This window comes from Phoenix dactylifera, chromosome 1, assembly GCF_009389715.1.
Source record: "Phoenix dactylifera cultivar Barhee BC4 chromosome 1, palm_55x_up_171113_PBpolish2nd_filt_p, whole genome shotgun sequence".
NCBI classification, from domain to species: Eukaryota; Viridiplantae; Streptophyta; class Magnoliopsida; order Arecales; family Arecaceae; genus Phoenix; species Phoenix dactylifera.
In genome coordinates this window covers 24,486,152-24,506,712 of record NC_052392.1, presented here as the reverse complement: position 1 = coordinate 24,506,712, position 20,561 = coordinate 24,486,152, and the positions used below count along the sequence as shown (strand labels likewise).

General features: G+C 38.5%; 1 protein-coding gene and 1 pseudogene across 1 annotated transcript; both read right to left on the bottom strand.

Annotated features, from left to right (window-relative positions):
- Window positions 1–202: 202 nt before the first annotated feature.
- LOC120111313 (disease resistance protein RPM1-like) lies at window positions 203–4,824 on the bottom strand. Its single transcript, XM_039128105.1, has 3 exons — window positions 3,893–4,824; window positions 1,446–3,787; window positions 203–509 (listed from the first exon to the last, which is right to left on the bottom strand). Exons 1-2 carry the CDS (start codon window positions 4,265–4,267, stop codon window positions 1,481–1,483), a joined length of 2,682 nt encoding a protein of 893 aa, XP_038984033.1. The 5' UTR covers window positions 4,268–4,824; the 3' UTR covers window positions 203–509; window positions 1,446–1,480.
- Window positions 4,825–11,216: 6,392 nt separating this feature from the next.
- Window positions 11,217–20,052, bottom strand: LOC120111951 (annotated as a pseudogene).
- Between the last annotated feature and the right edge of the window lie 509 nt (window positions 20,053–20,561).

Genomic DNA, 20,561 nt, shown 5'->3' with positions numbered 1-20,561 from the left:
TACTAAAGCTTTATAAATGACTTAGAGCGAAGTCACAATTTTATAGAATGCACCAACTAATAAAATAACAAGTTCAATAATCCTCTCTCAAAATATAGAAAGGAGCTCGTAAAGATAATGGTACTACTAAAGCCCCATAAATGACTTAGAGCAAAGTCACAATTTTAATAGCATGCACCAACTAATAAAATAACAAACTAAATTATCCTCACCCAACCGAAAAATAGAAGATCTTAGGAAAAAGTAATTTCCAGTTAATTACATAAGCAATCTAATGAAAAAAAACATATATTACACATCATCATGACTACATGAGCATTTAAAGACACCACATTTTGAGTATATTGAATGGATCCTAATAGAATAGGGCAAGCACTTATGCACATAATACACGGCAGACAGGTCTTTATGAGCAAAGTACATTATAACTAGAAAGAGAAAATTTTAATAAAATATCTGCGAGAATTTTAATCTTGTGAGCTTGTTCTCGACTCCCTAAAATGATTTTCCTGCAAGATGAAGCAACCTTTATTCATCCAAGGTCAATAAAACAATTGAATAGATTAATGAGCTAGATGCATAATTTTCTAAATATTCCATACCTCCATAATCCAAGATATATGTTAAAAAGAGTATGATAAATTAAGAAAAGTTAGGAAGAAAATGAGTTATACAAAATTTTTAAATCAATAAAATCAAATTATGAAGTGAAGATTATATGAAATATCTAATAAAGCCTATTTTTGAGTGAAAAAACTGAATGGAAGTAAAAATCAAAATGAAGTTTTACTTGGAGGGAATTGTAAGTGCATATCATAATTTAGATTTTGAGAAATACATAAAAAGGAAAGTATCATACCAAAAAAAAGGCACATATTTTTAAGAGCAAAAAATATAGGACAATAGCATAGAGATGAAGAGAGAGAGAATGGTTAGCTTTGGAGCAGTGAAAAGAAAATATATAGACCAAGAAAAGAAAAATGACGCTTGTAAATTAAAGACAAAAATAATTAGAAAATATTTGTTAAAAATTATAGTGACGAAAGTCGTTAAATAGAAGTGTGTATCAGGTTATAAGTTGAATCAAAATCCTTGTGAAAATGGCAGAAATTCTTTGAATTTTGATTTTAGGGAAAAACATGTTAATGAGATTTTAAAAATTAAGAAAAAAAAATCATGCTATAGGAAATTAGCCCTCTTATTTTCAAGAACAGCCATTAATTAAAATATCTGATGGTAAAATATGCAGATACGAGCCTCATGCAATACTAAAGACATAAGCACATGTGAAAAATACAAGAGACGTTGGGTAGAAGAAACTGAGCACAAACTAGAAATATCGAATTAATTTTTTTTATTGGGAAAATGGGTTAAGATCAGGGCATGAGGAATGATTAATAAACTAGAGATGCAGTAATTAGATACAAAATGGAAGGGACTCTTACTTGGTGGTCCTAGATAAGTGTGGCAGAGGGATGGATCATGAAAGGCTTTCATATATTGTTTCGTCGCCTCTCTTAAAAATATAATAGGCACTAGGGATGCGCTGAATCTTGTTCTTGTCGTCGCTTTCTTCGAACCTCCCTCTGAATTCTGGATGCAGATCCTTCAAGTACAGTTCCTGGAGGGATGTGAGATATTCGATGCCTCGTGGAACATCCTTTAACGCAGGTAGGCCAACCAGGTCTAGGTACTCCAGCCTTGCCATGGCGCCATCCTCAATCTCAACCTGATTAAGTTGCGGCATATCGTATAACAAGAGTCGCTTCAAGTTAGGGAACCATCCTGCACGAAACCACAATCGCTGCCCGTCATATGCCCTGTGCAGTTTGAGCCATACAAGGTCGCGCAACTGAGAGAGGGATTGAATTGGATCCTCTACCAACCCACTCCAACCCAGATGTAATCTCCGAAGGCTAGCTCCAAGGGCACGAAATAAAGGCAACTGCATCGTCCCTTCTGCTAGCCGCCCATCCAGCTCAAGCTTTAGAAGATGCTGAGGTGGATGATCCCAGCCTCCCAACTGGAGAATCTCATTCTCGTTGCTTGCAGTAAGGGACAAGTAGTATAGGTGATGCAACCTTGATAACGAAGCACAAAGGTCTTTGCAATGGATGCCGCTCACTTTCCATATCCGAACGCTTCTTAGTTGGGTCAAGTTGCCTAGCCGTCTCACAAATTCCATGTTTGCGTCCACTGCTTGGAGAGTTTGCAGGTCTTTCAAATTCCACAACCCTTTCGGAGCTTGCACACCTCTCCGATCATTTAGAGTATTATAATTTGGATCGAGAATCTTCTCGGCAAACAAGTGACGCAACTTCTTGAGATTTCTTGTCGTGCTTGGCAGTTTTTCTATTTCACTTTTCATGAGGTCGAGCGTCTGCAGGTTACGAAGCCTTCCCAAGGATTTTGGTAGCACCTTCACCTTTGTGTCCCTCAGACCCAAAAAGTGGAGATTGAATAAGTCCCCGATTTCATCTGGTACTCTCTCAATCGAGATGCCTTGCAGATCTAAGACGGTCAAATATCTAGAGCTGGAACACAGCGAAGAGAAGGATGATGATGATGAGGACATTGAAGGGTCAAACACCACGAAAGTGCGAAGTCTTGGCAACTCCATACTCGATTGGATTTCGTTACTGTATCCGTGCACTGACAGGCGGCGTGTTTCATCACCCGTCTTCCCCACCATCTGAAGATCATCAAGGACAGCACTAAAATTTTCCTTCTTAGACAATGATACAGCCAACTCTCGTACAAGATCGTGCATCCGACAGTGTTTTATTCTACCAAATTGATTCCTTTTTACAACTTGAAGCATGCATCGATGGATGAGCTCCTTGAGATAGTCCTCTGCCACTTCCTCCATTGTTCTTGATCCCCTTTCCTCCACAAATCCCTCTGCGACCCATAGCCTCATAAGCCTCTTTCTCTGAAGCACATGATCCTCCGGGAACATGCTGCAATGCAAGAAGCAGTTCTTAAGATATCTCGGCAAATAGTTATAGCTGAGATTCAGAACATGCTTCACATGGTCCAAATTTGGGTTGTTATTCAACTCCCAGCTCAGCTGATCATAAACTTTCTCCCATTCTGACTTGGTTTTCTCTCTCAGGGACAAAAGACTGCCTAAAGAGACAATAGCTAGTGGTAACCCTTGACATTTTGATACAATTTTTTTCCCCAACTCCTCTAGTTCTTGAGGACATTTTCTCACTTCATCTTTCCGGAATGCCCTCCTACAAAATAGATCCCATGCCTTAGTGCTTTCCAAAAGCTTGAGCTCAAGATTCCAAGCATCATGTGCTAGTGAAGCTACCTCAGCAATCCGGGTTGTAATGATTATTCTGCTTCCATTGTTGTCATAAACATTAATGGCATCACGAATAGCATTGAAAGCTTTCAGATCCCATACATCATCCAATATGATCAAAAATCTTTTTTTCTCTAGAAAAAGCCTCACTCTTTCAACTAACCTTCTATGGTCCATTCCTTTGAGGTCAATCGGAACTTTCTCCACATTCAGCTCCTTTATCATTCTTCTTAAAAGTTCATCCACCTCGTAAGTTTGTGAGATGGATATCCATGCATGACATTCAAACTTTTTTCTCTCACTTTTATATACATTGGTGACAAGGGTTGTTTTGCCCAATCCCCCCATGCCCCACACGGATATTATAGACCAAGCCAGATCCTCGTCAGATAGCCATTCAGATATATTTTTTTTGTTTTGGTCAATCCCCACAAGGTCATCTTCATCCATAAAATGAGAAGAGTCTGCTGCATTTCACTAGCATTACGTGAACTACTACCCATTGCTCCCTCTGTTGTCTTCATCCATCGCTCCTTCATTTGTGAAAGGTTAACCAAATTAGTTTCCAATTCTTTCAGCCGAGCAGCAATTTGATGGAAGGCAACCAAATTGGGATCTCTTTACTACTTTTTTAAGATAGCCTCCTAACCCGCTCCCTTGTTGTTGAGCTATGAGATACACATACTCATCCATAATGTCCTTAATACTATATGCCAGTTTCCGTACCTCCTGAACCCAAGCTTCAAAGACTTGATTGTTATCAGTTCGACTATCTATATGACCGAGGAAGGCTTGCATTACCAAAAGTTCACTCTTGATACAGGTCATACTACTTGGTAGTTGAGTCAACAATGAGACTTCATTTGCGAACAGAGAACTAGCTTCTCTCAATGCTGCTCCACCCAAAGCAACACCGATCTTCTGAATTGCTAGAAGTACAGCCGCCTCTGCCATGTCTGGTTCCACTATGAACTATACTTCCTTTGTTGGACAGGCCAGGTGTCCTATCAGACTAGCTCTTTGTCTATCTTATATTCTCTCTCTTGGTGTTTGGTCTATCCAAAAAAAGTTTGATCTTAGTAAGAAATGAGAGTTCATCAAGAGTTCCATACAATAAATAAAATTATTCAACTATGAGATATCACATATATACTGAATAATCTTGCTATCATGTTATTTAGTTCTAAGATCACTATTTCTCCGACCATTTGTAAACTAACCTTGGAAAATGGTACCACCATTCACAACAAGAAGGCTTTCCATTCTTTGAGGTGCATACAAGTATGATGTGTATAAAATAAAAAAAATCTAATTATAAAAAGATCAACAAGGTTTGGCCTATAGAATTTAATATGACGTTCCCACTTCTAAATCACACTAGAGATGTAGAAACAAGACTATAACCTTCCAAGAGTCATTTTTCCCAATTAAAATATAAGATATTATCTTGTTGCAACTATAATAACAAGACTATGTGATAATTTGAAAAATTCATTAATTGTTTAAATTTTACGATTCCCCAAAGTTGTTCAACTAATGTCAAAAGTGGACTTGGGCCAACTTCTAGTCTGACCATAGGCTAGGCTTGAAATAGTTCAGGTTGGGTCAGGATCTAAAAGTAGAACCTGAAAGAATTTCTAGCTAGGCTTCTGTCGATGCTTAGCTCCACCCCGAGGCCCGAGCTTGAGCCGGAACCAAAAATCGAGCATGAAATCAAACACAAAGATACGATTAGAACAAGGCCCGAGACTTGTCCTGGCCCTATATCCAACCAGACCCTGCAGCTCAATTTGGTTGGACCTTTTCTTCAGTGAATCTAATTCATCTGTTTACCAAGCTAAGGCAGTGAGATTGACCACCTATGGATGAGAGAGGAGGGCTAAAACCTTCGATCCCTAAGTCTCTTGTCTCGAATTTCTCTTTGACCCTTGGGCTCTCTACATCTCTCCAGCTCTTCACTTCTCCGTCCACTTCCACTAGCCCCCTCCTCTCATCATTGCTGGTCAACAATCCAAATGCTACAGAACCCCTTTTCCAAGGACAAAGAGAACAACCACATCCAATGTTCCTCATCCCTTCTCTATCGCTATGAGAGAGAGAGAGAGAGAGAGAGATGAAAAAGAGAAGAGACGAATGATGCCCAACTATGGGCACTGTTTTTGGAGAGTTAGGGTTCGACAGCCATAATTTGTTGGACCCATATAGCTTTGAATGGCCTTCCTAGGTCTACTCTCTCCTTTATTTGATCTGCTCTAGCCTCCTGCCTTCTATTGTCCTTTTCCTCTTCGAGCCCACCTATAATATCCTTCCCCTTATTCTCTCATTCAAAATAAAAGAAAAAAGAACCATCTTTTCCCTTTTATTAGTATTCCCGTGGACTTAGTATTTTTCTAGTATTTTAAAGCAAGATATCCTATTTCTTGGGCAATTGTGGTCATAGTATGGTGCATTATTCTTAAAAAATGTAATTTTTACCATTTCTCATTAATTTGGCAGGTCCAAGCAAGCCATGTAGGGGCCAATCGAGCCAAAAATTAGGTCAACCAGGCCATATATCGGGCCTAAGCCTAGCCCTGAGCCCAAAAACATTTCGAGCCGGATTCCAACAGAAATATAGCCCAACCTAGTCAAACCCAATTCTAGCCCTACATTAAATGAATAATTTGTAGGTTCACAATTGTTGTTTCATGAATTAATCATAAAATGCATAGAAAATGGGAATGATTCATGGTTAATTCAAGGAATCCTAAATTGTTCATTAGACAAAAAGAAGGTTTATGGTGCCACGTGAGATTCTAGGTAATGCTTGAGGCAGGCCTAAGGCATATAGGGGAAAGTGATTTGACATGGGAGATATCTTTTAGAAGATATCTTTTATACAAGAAAATAGGGGTGAAACTTTTTCGACTTCCCAACTTTTCTCTGTTGCCTTCATGACTTTTCTTCCAAAACTTTTTATCTTCAAAAACAAAACAAAGAAGATTAGATATCTTCCACTTATTCTCATTCAAATATAGGCCTACAAGTGGATTGATCTATCTCCATTCTGGCACTGATCCGAAACCAATTCATTCCAACCAGCACCAAAATTACTTGGATTAGGTTTGAATTTGAAAAGATGACCTGTTCTAAAAATGGATTAGATTTGGATACTTAAATTTCCAATTTGAATCCAAACCAACCTAGACCGATAGAAAACTAGTATACCATATATTTTAATACTCTGGTTTAATATAAGAAATATAAGTCTTCTTCTGATGATATACTCAACTCAACTAAGTTTAATCCCAATCTAGTTTGGGTCGACTATATGAATCCTTTTCCTCCATTCTACTCGATTTAAAGTATATTTTCTAAAAGATGTAACGATTATCAAGACCTTCTCTATTATTTATCCTATGTAATTTTTGATCTGCCTCTATCCTTATTTTTTTTATATGCATGAAATTATTCTTTTGTACTGGTACCGCCCTCAATCTATGTTATAGATGCCCAAACCATGTAAGTCATTCATCTCTTAGTTCATCCTCCATTGGTGCTACTTCCATCTTTTTACAAATAACTTTATCTCTTATTGTATATTTTCTTGCATTACCATATATCTATCTCAATATTCTCATTTCGGGCATACTCATCTTGTGCATATATTATTTTCTAACTACTCAACATTATGTACCATATAGCACAACTAGTCATACGACTACCCTATAATTTTTTTTTTCGGCTTCTTAGGTATTCTATCATCACATAATATTCTAATTGCACTTCTGCATTTTATCGACCCTGCTTTAATCCTATGGATAACATTCTTTTTTAGTCTCCCATTTCTTGTGAATAATGAATCCAAAATATAAAAAATGCTCAATCCTATGAACTTTATAATCCATAACTTTTACTTCACTTTCATTTGTATTTCTAATTTTATTAAATCTATATTCCATGTATTCTATATTGGTCCTACATAACTTATAACTCTTAAATTTAAAAAAAAAAATGTCAAGATTTTTTTTGAAAAAGAAAAATCTGCAGGATAGTTTCTTTCCAATATATTTGATAAAATAAGGGAATAGAAAGAAATAATATTAACCTAACAATGTAGCAAAGAAGGAAAGTGCACCAAAGAAAATATCAATCATTTTTGAACTAATACAGTAACAATGGTAACCAATATGCTTAATAATATTCAAGAAGTTAAGCTCTGAGAAACCAAGAATGGTTTTTCACATAAAAGTGAAACCAAGAATGGTATTATGATCTACATACTTCATATTTAAGTATTATTGGTAAGATTGCACATTTATACATTTAGCAATAAAAAAGTTTATTGCTAAAACATATATTTCGTCGCTTAAAGTGTTTGGTGACGAAAAAAATTTCATTGCTAGGTTCGAAAAAAAATTTTGTTGCTAGGTTCATAACCATGCCCCATCACTAAAAGTCATCTATAACGAAAATAGTAATTTGTCACCAAATATTCAACATTTTGTGATGAAATGAATGTTGTCGTTAACACATACAAAATTCATGACAAAATAAATTGTCACTAGAAGTGAGTAAATGTTTCTGCCGAAACATCTACTTTGTCAGAAAAAGTTAGATCTAAAACTCATGTGTATGCATCTAGATATATAGATAGGATCAAACCCATGACATCTCGATTTGTTACCTACTACTCAACCACTGCAACACGTTTAGCTTGTAATAAAAAATTATTGTTTATTATACTTATTGAAAACTTATTCAGTTTATAAAATATAATCATTTCAAATGTATTATGGTATTTCATATTTTAATAATTAATTATTTTTATAGAATTCGATCCTTTTATTTTTAATAAAAAATAAAAGTTAAATAACTTTATTTTATTCCTCATAATATTTTTAATTTTTTAAAAATATTTAAAATAATTTTAATACATTTATATAATTTTTAAATTTTTAAAAATAGATAATTCATGATTCTTTTTGTTGCAAACTATAGTTATACAATGATATATAGATGATAACTTCCATTATGTCTTTAAATAGTCAATATTCTACAACAAAACTTTATATGTTGCCACTAAATATTTATATTTAACGATGAAACACTGTCATCACTAAATTATATAAATAATTTGCAATGAAAGCTATTTATCATAAAAGTTACACGATAATGTATAGGTGATAAAATCTAATTTATCGTTAAATAGTTAGTATTCTACGATAAATATATATATGTTACCAATAAAGGTATGTTTAATTTTTAGTTTGCATTTAGCAAGTGTTCAAGTACTATACAAGAGGAGATTTTTGTTGAGACGTTAGAAGTACAAAAGAAAGAGAAGGTCACTCCTTGTTGAGAGCACAAAAGGAAGCTCACAAATCTCGGCTCTACCTCTGGTCCTCTACTCAATTCCTCCTTGTGGGCCCTGTCGGGCTCGGTTTAGGCCCTTATGGGCCGTTCCGGGCTGGCTCTCGGGCCGTGCTGTGCTTGGCCCACGAATCGTGCCAGCCCGGCTCTTATGGGCCATGCCGGGCTCGGCCCGCGGGTCAGAAATTCTTAACCAAGCCTGGCCCCCTTTTATGAGCCGTGCCTAACACAGCCCGTTACTGTAGCAAGCGGGCCATGCCTGGCACGGCCCGCTTCGTGCCGGGCTGTGCCGGGCCATGCCTGGCACGGCCTGCTTCGTGCCAGGCTGTGCCGGGCCATGGGCGGCCCGGCCCAATGCCCACCTCTACCAGTCAGATAGGTTGGGTGGCCGCTGATGGTGACTTAAAAATAGGCTTTAAACCCATCCCCCTTGAAGCATATTGAACTTGTCCTCTCGACAGACCCTTGGTCAGATGATCTGCCAAGTTCTCTACCGATTTATTATAACTTAAAGTTATAACTCCAGTAGAGGTGAGCTTCCTTAAAATTTTATATCGAAGCTCGATGTGTCTAGACGACTTTGAATTGTGATGTTTACTTTTCACTTTTGCTATAGTCGCCTGATTATCACAGTTAATTAGAATAGCAGGAATAGGCTTATCCATCATGGGAATATCTGATAACAGACCCTTAAGCCAATCTACTTCTCCACCAGCTAACTCTAAGGCTATCATCTCAGCCTCTATGGTGGATCTTGTAATTAAGGTCTACTTGGAAGATTTTCAAGCGACTGCACCACCACCTAGTGTAAAAACAAATCCAATAGTAGCCTTAGTGTCTTCGAAATTAGAGATCCAGTTAGCATCACTATACCCTTATATTATAGTGGAAAAACCAGAATAATATATCCCATAGTTAATAGTAGCCTTCAAATATTTAAGAAGTCTTTCAATTGCATCCCAATGTGTCTTATCGGGGTTATTAGTGTATTTACTTAGTCTTCCCACAGCGTAGGAGATATCTGGTCAAGTACAGTTATACCAAATACATAAGACTTCCAATTAATTGAGAATACTTTAATTGAGAAACACTGTCCCCACCATTTTTCTTTAATTTTATGCTAGGATCATATGGGGTGCTAACTGGCTTGCAATTTTTGTACCCAAATTTCTTTAACACTTTTTCAACATAGTGAGATTGACTCAGAACAATCTCATTCTGTGTCCTTATGATTCTGATTTCTAAGATTACTTTAACTAACCCTAGATCTTTCATCTCAAAATTGTCGCTTAAGTATTTCTTCACTTTTAACATTTGTGACTTCGATAAATGTGTATATTGGAAAATATTTGATAGGTCTGTTATTATCCTATGTTTAAACGTAGATGATATTTTAATTTTCTCTTTGAAAGAGATTCGCCTCCTTATGTGCACCGGATTCTAGCAATCCCTCTCCAAGATACAACGGACCGTTGAATTTGTAGACGTGCACAATACTACAAATTCTCTTGAACTCGGCAAGGACTTTTCTGTATGCTCGTACACAATAGATTCAAAGCCAAAGGACGGAAAAAAATCGGTGAAGAGAAGACCAACATCAAGACAACCTCTCTTCTATTCTGCCCTCGCCGTTCAGCAGAAAAAACCAGCAAGAAAGAAAAAAATAATTAAAAAAAACCAAGAAAGAAAGGAAGAGACAATGGATATGAAGAAGGGAATTATATGAGAGTGAGAGGACTCTCCTCCCTCTCTCACCTGGAGTAACGTTGGAGCCCAACGCCTCCATTGTATTCAAGATGGGTTTTAAATGAGGGAGAAACGGTTTCATAACCATTTTAAATTTCAAAACCCTCTTACAGCTAATTCTTAGGTATGGCAGCTTTTCAGCATCCATTACAATTACCACAGACAAGCACTGATTCACCAATATTGATGGATTAATCTATACCTTCTCCTTATAAGAAATGTGTTGCGGATGTAATCTTTCTCACCAATTTAGATTTCTACCAAATCCTAGCACTACACCCTTACCGCAACCCACCTCTACAACTCTTATCAATTGAATTGGTACGATGATAGCAAAATTCATTGAAAGTCAAGGCTAATCAAATCATCTTCTTTTCGATTATCCTCTTTCCGGTTACTCAAATATTGGTATCACTCCCATGATTTACCCCTCTATTGCAAGAACTTGCGAACAAGTTTTCTGGCACACCTATTGCTAGGTGGCGAGAAAAGCTAAGACAATAGCCATAAAAAAATACAACTATCTTTCTTTAAGGGAAAAAAAAACTTCTCACTTGATTCTATTTGATTTTAGAAAAAAATTATCTCAAAATGTGGAAAGGAGCTTGTAAAGGTAATTGTACTACTAAAGCTTTATAAATGACTTAGAGCGAAGTCACAATTTTATAGAATGCACCAACTAATAAAATAACAAGTTCAATAGTCCTCTCTCAAAATATAGAAAGGAGCTCGTAAAGATAATGGTACTACTAAAGCCCCATAAATAACTTAGAGCAAAGTCACAATTTTAATAGCATGCACCAACTAATAAAATAACAAACTAAATTATCCTCACCCAACCGAAAAATAGAAGATCTTAGGAAAAAGTAATTTCCAGCTAATTACATAAGCAATCTAATGGAAAAAAACATATATTACACATCATCATGACTATATGAGCATTTAAAGACACCACATTTTGAGTATATTGAATGGATCCTAATAGAATAGGGCAAGCACTTATACACATAATACACGGCATACAGATCTTTATGAGCAAAGTACATTATAACTAGAAAGAGAAAATTTTAATAAAATATCTGCGAGAATTTTAATCTTGTGAGCTTGTTCTCGACTCCCTAAAATGATTTTCCTGCAAGATGAAGCAACCTTTATTCATCCAAGGTCAATAAAACAATTGAATAGATTAATGAGCTAGATGCATAATTTTCTAAATATTCCATACCTCCATAATCCAAAATATATGTTAAAAAGAGTATGATAAATTAAGAAAAGTTATGAAGAAAATGAGTTATACAAAATTTTTAAATCAATAAAATCAAATTATGAAGTGAAGATTATATGAAATATCTAATAAAGCCTATTTTTGAGTGAAAAAACTGAATGGAAGTAAAAATCAAAATGAAGTTTTACTTGGAGGGAATTGTAAGTGCATATCATAATTTAGATTTTGAGAAATACATAAAAACGAAAGTATCATACCAAAAAAAAGGCACATATTTTTAAGAGCAAAAAATATAGGACAATAGCATAGAGATGAAGAGAGAGAGAATGGTTAGCTTTGGAGCAGTGAAAAGAAAATATATAGACCAAGAAAAGAAAAATGATGCTTGTAAATTAAAGACAAAAATAATTAGAAAATATTTGTTAGAAATTATAGTGACGAAAGTCGTTAAATAGAAGTGTGTATCAGGTTATAAGTTCAATCAAAATCCTTGTGAAAATAGCAGAAATTCTTTAAATTTTGATTTAAGGGAGAAACATGTTAATGAGATTTTAAAAATTAAGAAAAAAATTTCATGCCATAGGAAATTAGCCCTCTTATTTTCAAGAACAAATAGGTGCTGCCATTAAGTAAATCTAAGATCAGGATACATATAAAGAGAAATATCTGGTGGTAAACTATGCAGATTTGAGCCTCATGTAATAGTAAAGACAAGAACTTGTGAAAAATATTGGATTGAGATGTTGGGTAGAAGAAACTGAGCTCAAACTAGAAATACGAATTAATTTTTTTGTTGGGAAAATGGGTTAAGATCAGGGCATGGGGAATGATTAATAAACAAGAGATGCAGTAATAAGATACAAAATGGAAAGGACTCTTACTTGGTGGTTCCAGATAAGTGGGCAGAGGGATGGATCATGAAAGGCTTTCATATATTGTTTTGTCTCCGCTCTTAAAAATATAATAGGCATCAGGGATGCGCTGAATCTTGTTCTTGTCGTCGCTTTCTTCGAACCTCCCTCTGAATTCTGGATGCAGATCCTTCAAGTACAGTTCCTGGAGGGATGTGAGATATTCGATGCCTCGTGGAACATCCTTTAACGCGAGTAGGCCATCGAGGACTAGGTACTCCAGCCTTGCCATGGCGCCATCCTCTACCTCAACCTGGTTAAGGTGCGGCATATCGTATAACGAGAGTTGCTTCAAGTTAGGGAACCATCCTATGCCAAACCGCAATCGTTGCCCGTCATATGCCTTCTTCAGTGTGAGTTGTCCGAGGTCGCGCAACTGAGAGAGGGATTGAATTGGATCCTCTACCAACCCACTCCAACCCAGATGCAATGTCCGAAGGCTAGCTCCAAGGGCACGAAATAAAGGCAACTGCATCGTCCCTTCTGCTAGCCGCCCATCCAGCTCAAGCTTTAGAAGATGCTGAGGTGGATGATCCCAGCCTCCCAACTGGAGAATCTCATTCTCGTTGCTTGCAGTAAGGCACAAGTAGTATAGGTGATGCAACCTTGATAACGAAGCACAAAGGTCTTTGCAATGGATGCCGCTCACTTTCCATATCCGAACGCTTCTTAGTTGGGTCAAGTTGCCTAGCCGTCTCACAAATTCCATGTTTGCGTCCACTGCTTGGAGAGTTTGCAGATCTTTCAAATTCCACAACCCTTTCGGAGCTTGCACACCTCTCCGATCATTTAGAGTATTATAATTTGGATCGAGAATCTTCTCGGCAAACAAGTGACGCAACTTCTTGAGGTTCCTTGTCATGCTTGGCAGTTTCTCTATTTCACTTCTATAGAGGTCGAGCGTCTGCAGGTTACGAAGCCTTCCCAAGGATTTTGGTAGCACCTTCACCTTTGTGTCCCTCAGACCCAAAAAGTGGAGATTGAATAAGTCCCCGATTTCATCTGGTACTCTCTCAATCGAGATGCCTTGCAGATCTAAGACGGTCAAATGTCTAGAGCTGGAACACAGCGAAGAGAAGGATGATGATGATGAGGACATTGAAGGGTCAAACACCACGAAAGTGCGAAGTCTTGGCAACTCCATACTCGATTGGATTTCGTTACTGTATCCGTGCACTGACAGGCGGCGTGTTTCATCACCCGTCTTCCCCACCATCTGAAGATCATCAAGTACCGCACTAAAATTTTCCTTCTTAGACAATGATACAGCCAATTCTCGTACAAGATCGTGCATCCGACAGTGTTTTATTCTACCAAATTGATTCCTTTTTACAACTTGAAGCATGCATCGATGGATGAGCTCCTTGAGATAGTCCTCTGCCACTTCTTCCATTGTGCTTGATCCCCTTTCCTCCACAAATCCCTCTGCGACCCATAGCCTCATAAGCCTCTTTCTCTGAAGCATATGATCCTCCGGGAACATGCTGCAATGCAAGAAGCAGTTCTTAAGATATCTCGGCAAATAGTTATAGCTGAGATTCAGAACATGCTTCACATGGTCCAAATTTGGGTTGTTATTCAACTCCCAGCTCAGCTGATCATAAACTTTCTCCCATTCTGACTTGGTTTTCTCTCTCAGGGACAAAAGACTTCCTAAAGAGACAATAGCTAGTGGTAACCCTTGACATTTTGATACAATTTTCTTCCCCAACTCCTCTAGTTCTTGAGGACATCTCCTCTCCTTATCTTTCCAAAATGCCCTCTTACAGAACAGATCCCATGCCTCAGTGCTTTCCAAAAGCTTGAGCTTAAGATTCCGACCATCATGTGCTAGTGAAGCTACCTCAGCACTTCGGGTTGTAATGATTATTCTGCTTCCATTGTTGTCATCATCAACATTAATGGTATCACGAATAGCATTGAAAGCTTTCAGATCCCATACATCATCCAGTATGATCAAAAATCTTTTTTCTCTAGAAAAAGCCTTACTCTTTCAACTAACCTTCTATTAGAGATGGGCACTGGGCCGGGCCACCCACGGCCCGGCACGGCACGGCACGAAGCGGGCCGTGCCTGGCACGGCCCGCCAGCTACAGTGACGGGCCGTGCCAGGCACGGCCCCTTTGATAGGGCCGTGCTGGGCTAGCGAATCCTGGCCAGCGGGCCGTGCCAGGCACGGCCCGCTTCGGGCCTGGGCCGGCACGGCCCGGTCTAGGCACGCGGGCCAAGCACGGCACGGCCCGCGTGCCAGCACGGCACGGCCCATAAGGGCCTGGGCCGGGCTGGCACGCGGGCCTGGCACGGTCCGGGCCTGGGCCCGGCTCGGCCCGATAAAATTTTTTTAATACATTAATAAATTATGAACACTAAGAAATCTTGATTTATGAATATAAAGCCACCTTAATGGTGGGGGGTTTGGCATAGACCCCTACCAGTTTATTAATTTCAATCAAAATGGTACATGAAGGGAGGTTTGGACCTTGGTCTGACCTCTAGATTCTAGAATACAATAAGAAACTAAGAAAGGGCCGAGGTTTGGACCTTGGTCTGACCTCCAGAATACAATAAAAATGTACAATTATAAAAAATTAAGAAATCTTACTAATCATCAGTGATTCAGTAAATCAGTCTTCACTCTTCAGTCTTCAGTCTTCAGTCTTCAGTCTTCACTCTTCAGTAGTGTTTGTATCATCATCATCAGAAGATGTTGTACTATGTCCACCTTTATCTTGAAGTCTTGCCTCAGCATCCAGCCAATCCTTGAAGCAGAGAAGCATCTCCACCGTTTCGCCCGTCATCCTACTTCTCTTTTCGTCAAGAACACGCCGACCTGCACTAAAAGCGGATTCCGATGCTACCGTGGACATCGGCACAGCTAAAATATCGCGTGCAATTGCAGACATAACAGGATATTGATTTCTAACACTCTTCCACCAAGATAATACATCTAGATTCTCTATTTGATTTTCATCATATGCAGACTGAAGATCATTTCGTAAATAAAATTCTAGTTCACTACTTAAAGATGAAGAAGATGAAGAGGAACTTGAAGCATGTGTGTGTCTTCTCTGTGCAATGAATGAAAAAATAGATGACGAACGAGAACTACTAGAAGGAGGAATAGAGGTTTGTATTTGTGTTCTAGATCCACGAATTTTTTCATCATATATAGCATAAATATCATAAAGAAGTTGTCTTACCTCATCTTTAGCAGATTCAGCATCTTGATTCATATTTTCAGCGTATGCATCAAGTAAAATTAGCACGCCATTTAATTTAACTCTAGGATCAAATACAGCAGCTAAGTTATGCATAGGACATATCCTGTCCCAATACTCATTCCATTTAGATTCCATTAGGTGAATAATAGGCATTAAAACATCATCATATCTATGTTCTGCAAATTTTTGACTAATTATATATGCTTGTTGTAAAAATGAACATGAAGTAGGGTAATAAATACCAGAAAGAACATTGGTAGCATTATAAAAACTAAGCAAAAAGTCTTCCAAAATTTTTCCTTTATTCCAATCAGTTTCAGTCAATGTAAATCCTAATCCACGATCATTAATATATGCACTTAATAAATTTTTATATGGGTATGCATCATGTATCATGCTATATGTGGAGTTCCAACGAGTAATTACATCAAGTTTAAATTTTTTAAAACGTTTACCATGATTTATGCATAATTCCTTAAATTCTTGAAGTCTTGATCTAGAAGCATGAATAAAAGAAACTGCATTTCTAATTTTTGAAATCACATCTTGAATCATGCCCATGCCAGCTTGAACAGAAAGATTTAAGATATGACATGCACATCTAATATGCAGTAAATTTCCATCTAATATGGGATGCAATGAGTCTCTTAATAATACAACAGCAGAATTATTATTAGATGCATTATCAAAAGTAATAGACATAATTTTATCATTAATATTATATGAACATGCAGTTTGATAAATTATATTTGAAATTTGTTGCCCAGAATGTGGAAAATCAAAAGCACGAAAAGCAAGAATACGTTTATTTAATTGCCAATCATTATCAATATAATGAGCAGTAATGGCAATAAAAGAATTACTACCTACAGATGCTGACCAAATATCAGAAGTTAATGAAATTTTTACATTTAAAGTAGAAAGTGTTTCAATTAAATTTTGTTTCATTGCTAAAAAATTGGTCATAGCTACTCTTCTAAATGTACGCCTACTAGTTCTTTTGTAAGCAGGTTGTAGGTTTAATTGAACATATTCTTCAAAATTAAAAGATTCACATAAACTAAAAGGTAATTCATCCTTAACTATCCATTTTACAAGTGCTTTTCTTTGATTTTCATGATTATATGCAAAATTACCTACAAGTAATCCCCCTTGTATATTAAGGCTACTTTGAGTTTGAGCATGAGAATCATGCATCCTATGACTCTCTTGATGTCTTTTTAAATGCCCTGTTCCCCCACTACTACTACAACTATAAAGTTTGGCACATTTTTTACATTTAGCTTTCCAGACTCCCTCAACCATAACTCTATCAAATTCATTCCATACAGTACTAGTCCTCTTACGAGAAGAGGTTTGACCTTCACTCGGTTCACCAGTTCTAGAGGAACTAGGAACAGGGGGTTGGGGATTAGTTTCTTCCCCCTCAGAAACAGGAATGCCAAACTGACTTTCCTCAAAAGATGACATATCTATGATTAATTCAAAAAATAAAAACTAACCGCAAGGAGGAATTGAGTAGAGGGTCGGAGGGCAGAGGCAGCACCGAGATTCCGAGCTTCCTCTTGTGCTCTCAACAGAAGCGACCTTCTCTTCTCAACAGGAACCTCCTCTTGTGTAGCACTTGAACAAACTAAAAATTAAATTGCTAGAAGAGCACTTTAGAAGAGAGAAATAATAGCAGTAGAGAAGGAGAGAATGAGAGGTTTGGTGTGGTGAGAATGAGGGAGGAATGGGCTATTTATAGAAGCCCAAAAAATTTTTTTTCCCAAAATACCCCTCAATTCAGCCGTTATAGGACTGTTGGGAGGGGCAAAACCGTCTTTTCCCGAAAATAGCCGTTGGAAACGGCTATTTTCTTCCCCCCTCTCCAGACGGGCCGTGCCAGGCACGGCCCGTCTGGAGCCGTTACGGGCCGTGCCAGGCACGGCCCGTTTAGAGACGTTGCGGGCCGTGCCTGGCACGGCCCGTTTAGAGACGTTGCGGGCCGTGCCTGGCACGGCCCGTTACCGCCCGTTACGGGCCGTGCCTGGCACGGCCCGTGCCGTGCCGTGCCCGGCCCGGCCCACCAATAGAGGGGCCGGGGGCCGGGCCGGGCTTGCCTTCCGTGCCTCACGGGCCGTGCCAGGCACGGCCCGTTTAGAGTTTTGGCCCGGGGGGCCTGGGCCGGGCCGGCCCGGCACGGCCCGTTGCCCAACTCTACCTTCTATAGTCCATTCCTTTGAGGTCAATCGCAACTTTCTCTCCTTTTTCGTTTTCATTCAGCTCCACTATCATTCTTCTTAAAAGATCATCCACCTCGTAAGTTTGTGAGACGGATATCCATGCATGACATTCAAACTTTTTTCTCTCACTTTTATATACATTGGTGACAAGGGTTGTTTTGCCCAATCCCCCCATACCCCATAGGGATATTATAGAGCCAACTGGATCCTCATCAAGTAGCCATTCAGTTAAATTTTTTTGTTTTGGCCAATCCCCACAAGGTCATCTTCATCCATGAAATGAGAAGAGTCTGCTAAATTCTGCTGCTTTTTACTAGCATTATGTGAACTACTACCCATTGCTCCCTCTGTTGTCTTAATCCATCGCTCCTTCATTTGTGAAAGGTGAACCAAATTAGCTTCCAATTCTTTCAGCCAAGCAGCAATTTGATGGAAGGCAACCAAATTTTGGGATCTTTTTACTACTTTTTTGAGATAGCCTCCTAACCCGCTCCCTTGCTGTTGAGCTATGAGATACACATACTCATCCATAATGTCCTCAACACTATATGCCAGTTTCCGTACCTGCTGAACCCAAGCTTCAAGGACTTGATTATTATCAGTTCGAGTATCTATATGACCGAGGAAGGCTTGCATTACCGAAAGTTCACTCTGGATACGGCTCATAGTACTTGGTAGTTGAGTCAACAATGAGACTTCATTTGCGAACAGAGAACTAGCTTGTCTCAGTGCTTCTCCACCCAAAGAAACACCGATCTTTTGAATTGCTAGAAGTACAGCCGCCTCTGCCATGTCGGGTTCCACTATGAACTATACTTTCTTTGCTGGACAGGCCAGGTGTCCTACCAGAGTAGCTCTTGTCTGTCTTATATTCTCTTTCTTGGTGTTTGGTCTATCCAAAAAAAGTTTGATCTTAGTAATAAATTACAGTTCATCAGGAGTTTTATACAATAAATAAAATTATTCAACTATAAGATATCACATATATACTGAATAATCTTGCTACCGTGTTATTTAGTTCAAGATCACTATTTCTCCAACCATTTGTAAACTAACCTTGGAAAATAGTACCACCATTCACAACAAGAAGGCTTTCCATTCTTTGAGGTGTATACAAGTATGATGTGTATAAAAAAAAAATCTAATTATAAAAAGATCAACAAGGTTTGGTCTCTAGAATTGAATATGATGTTCCCACTTCTAAATCACACTAGAGATGTAGAAACAAGACTATAACCTTCCAAGAGTCATTTTGCCCAAGTAAAATATAAGATATTATCTTGTTGCAACTATAATAACAAGACTATGTGATAATTTGAAAAATTCATTAATTGTTTAAATTTTACTATTCCACAAAGTTGTTCAACTATGTCAAAAGTGGACTTGGGCCAGCTTCTAGTCTGACCATAGGCTAGGCTTAAAATAGTTTAGGTTGGGTCGGATCTAAGAGTAGAACCTGAAAGAATTTTTGGCTAGGCTTGTGTCGATGCTTAGCTCCACCCCGAAGCCCGAGCTTGAGCCGAGATCAAAAATCGAGCCCGAAATCAAACCCAAAAATAGGACTAGAACAAGGCCCGAGACCTGTCCTAGCTCTATATCCAACCAGGCCCTGCGGCTCAATTTGGTCGGACCTTTTCTTCAGTGAATCTAATTCGTCTATTTACCAAGCTAAGGCAGTGAGATTGACTGCCTACGGGTGAGAGGGGAGGGCTAAAACCTTCGATCCCTAAGTCTCTTGTCCCAAATTTCTCTTTGACCCTTATGCTCTCTACATCTCTCTAGCTCTTCGCTTCTCCATCCACTTCCACTAGCCCCCTCCTCCTCTCATCGTTGCTGGTCAACAATCCAATGCTAGAGACCCCCCTTTCCAAGTACAAAAAGATCGGCACATCCAATGTTTCTGATCCCTTCTCTACCGCTGTGAGAGAGAGAGATGAAAAGGCGAAGAGATGAGTGGTGCCCAACTATGGGCACTGTTCTTGGAGAGTTAGGGTTCGACAACCATAATTCGTTGGACCCATACAGTTTTGAATGGCCTTCCTAGCATGACGAGGTCTACTCTCTCTGTTGCCCAGTAGATACAACCCAAGAGGGGGGGGTGAATTGGGTCTTTTAAAACTTTTAAACTACTTCTAAGACTTTTTGATTAACTATGCTAAGTTATATAGATGCACAGTGGAATTTAAACTTAGCAACAGTATGATTTATTAAATGGGACTTGATTAAGTAAATTGAGTATGCTTGCAACTAAGGGATGCGTAGATACGAGTTAAGCAAGCAATATATCTAAGTAAGCAAGTTAGACAATGACAAAAAGCATCACAAACACAATAAACATATAGTGGTTCGGTGCACCCCAGCACCTACATCCACTCCCCAAGACCTCTTGGGAATTCCACTATAATCCTACAGATTACAGCCGGTTGTTTTACAAGCTCACAACCCAACTTGTTGTTTTACGAGCGCACAACGAACTCGGTCGGTTTTCCCAGGCTCACCGACTAGAACCACTCCGATTGTTTTCCCGGGCTCACAATCAAACCCTTACACGTTGGTTTTACCCTCGGC

What these genes read in the sequence shown, in the direction of transcription:
- LOC120111313 (XM_039128105.1), bottom strand. Translation starts at nt 4,267, where the DNA reads ATGGCAGAGGCGGCTGTACTTCTAGCAATTCAGAAGATCGGTGTTGCT. An exon ending in TTCCATCAAATTGCTGCTCG is followed by an intron (nt 3,788 to 3,892) that starts GCTGAAAGAATT and finishes TAATGCTAGTGA; the next exon opens with AATGCAGCAGACTCTTCTCA.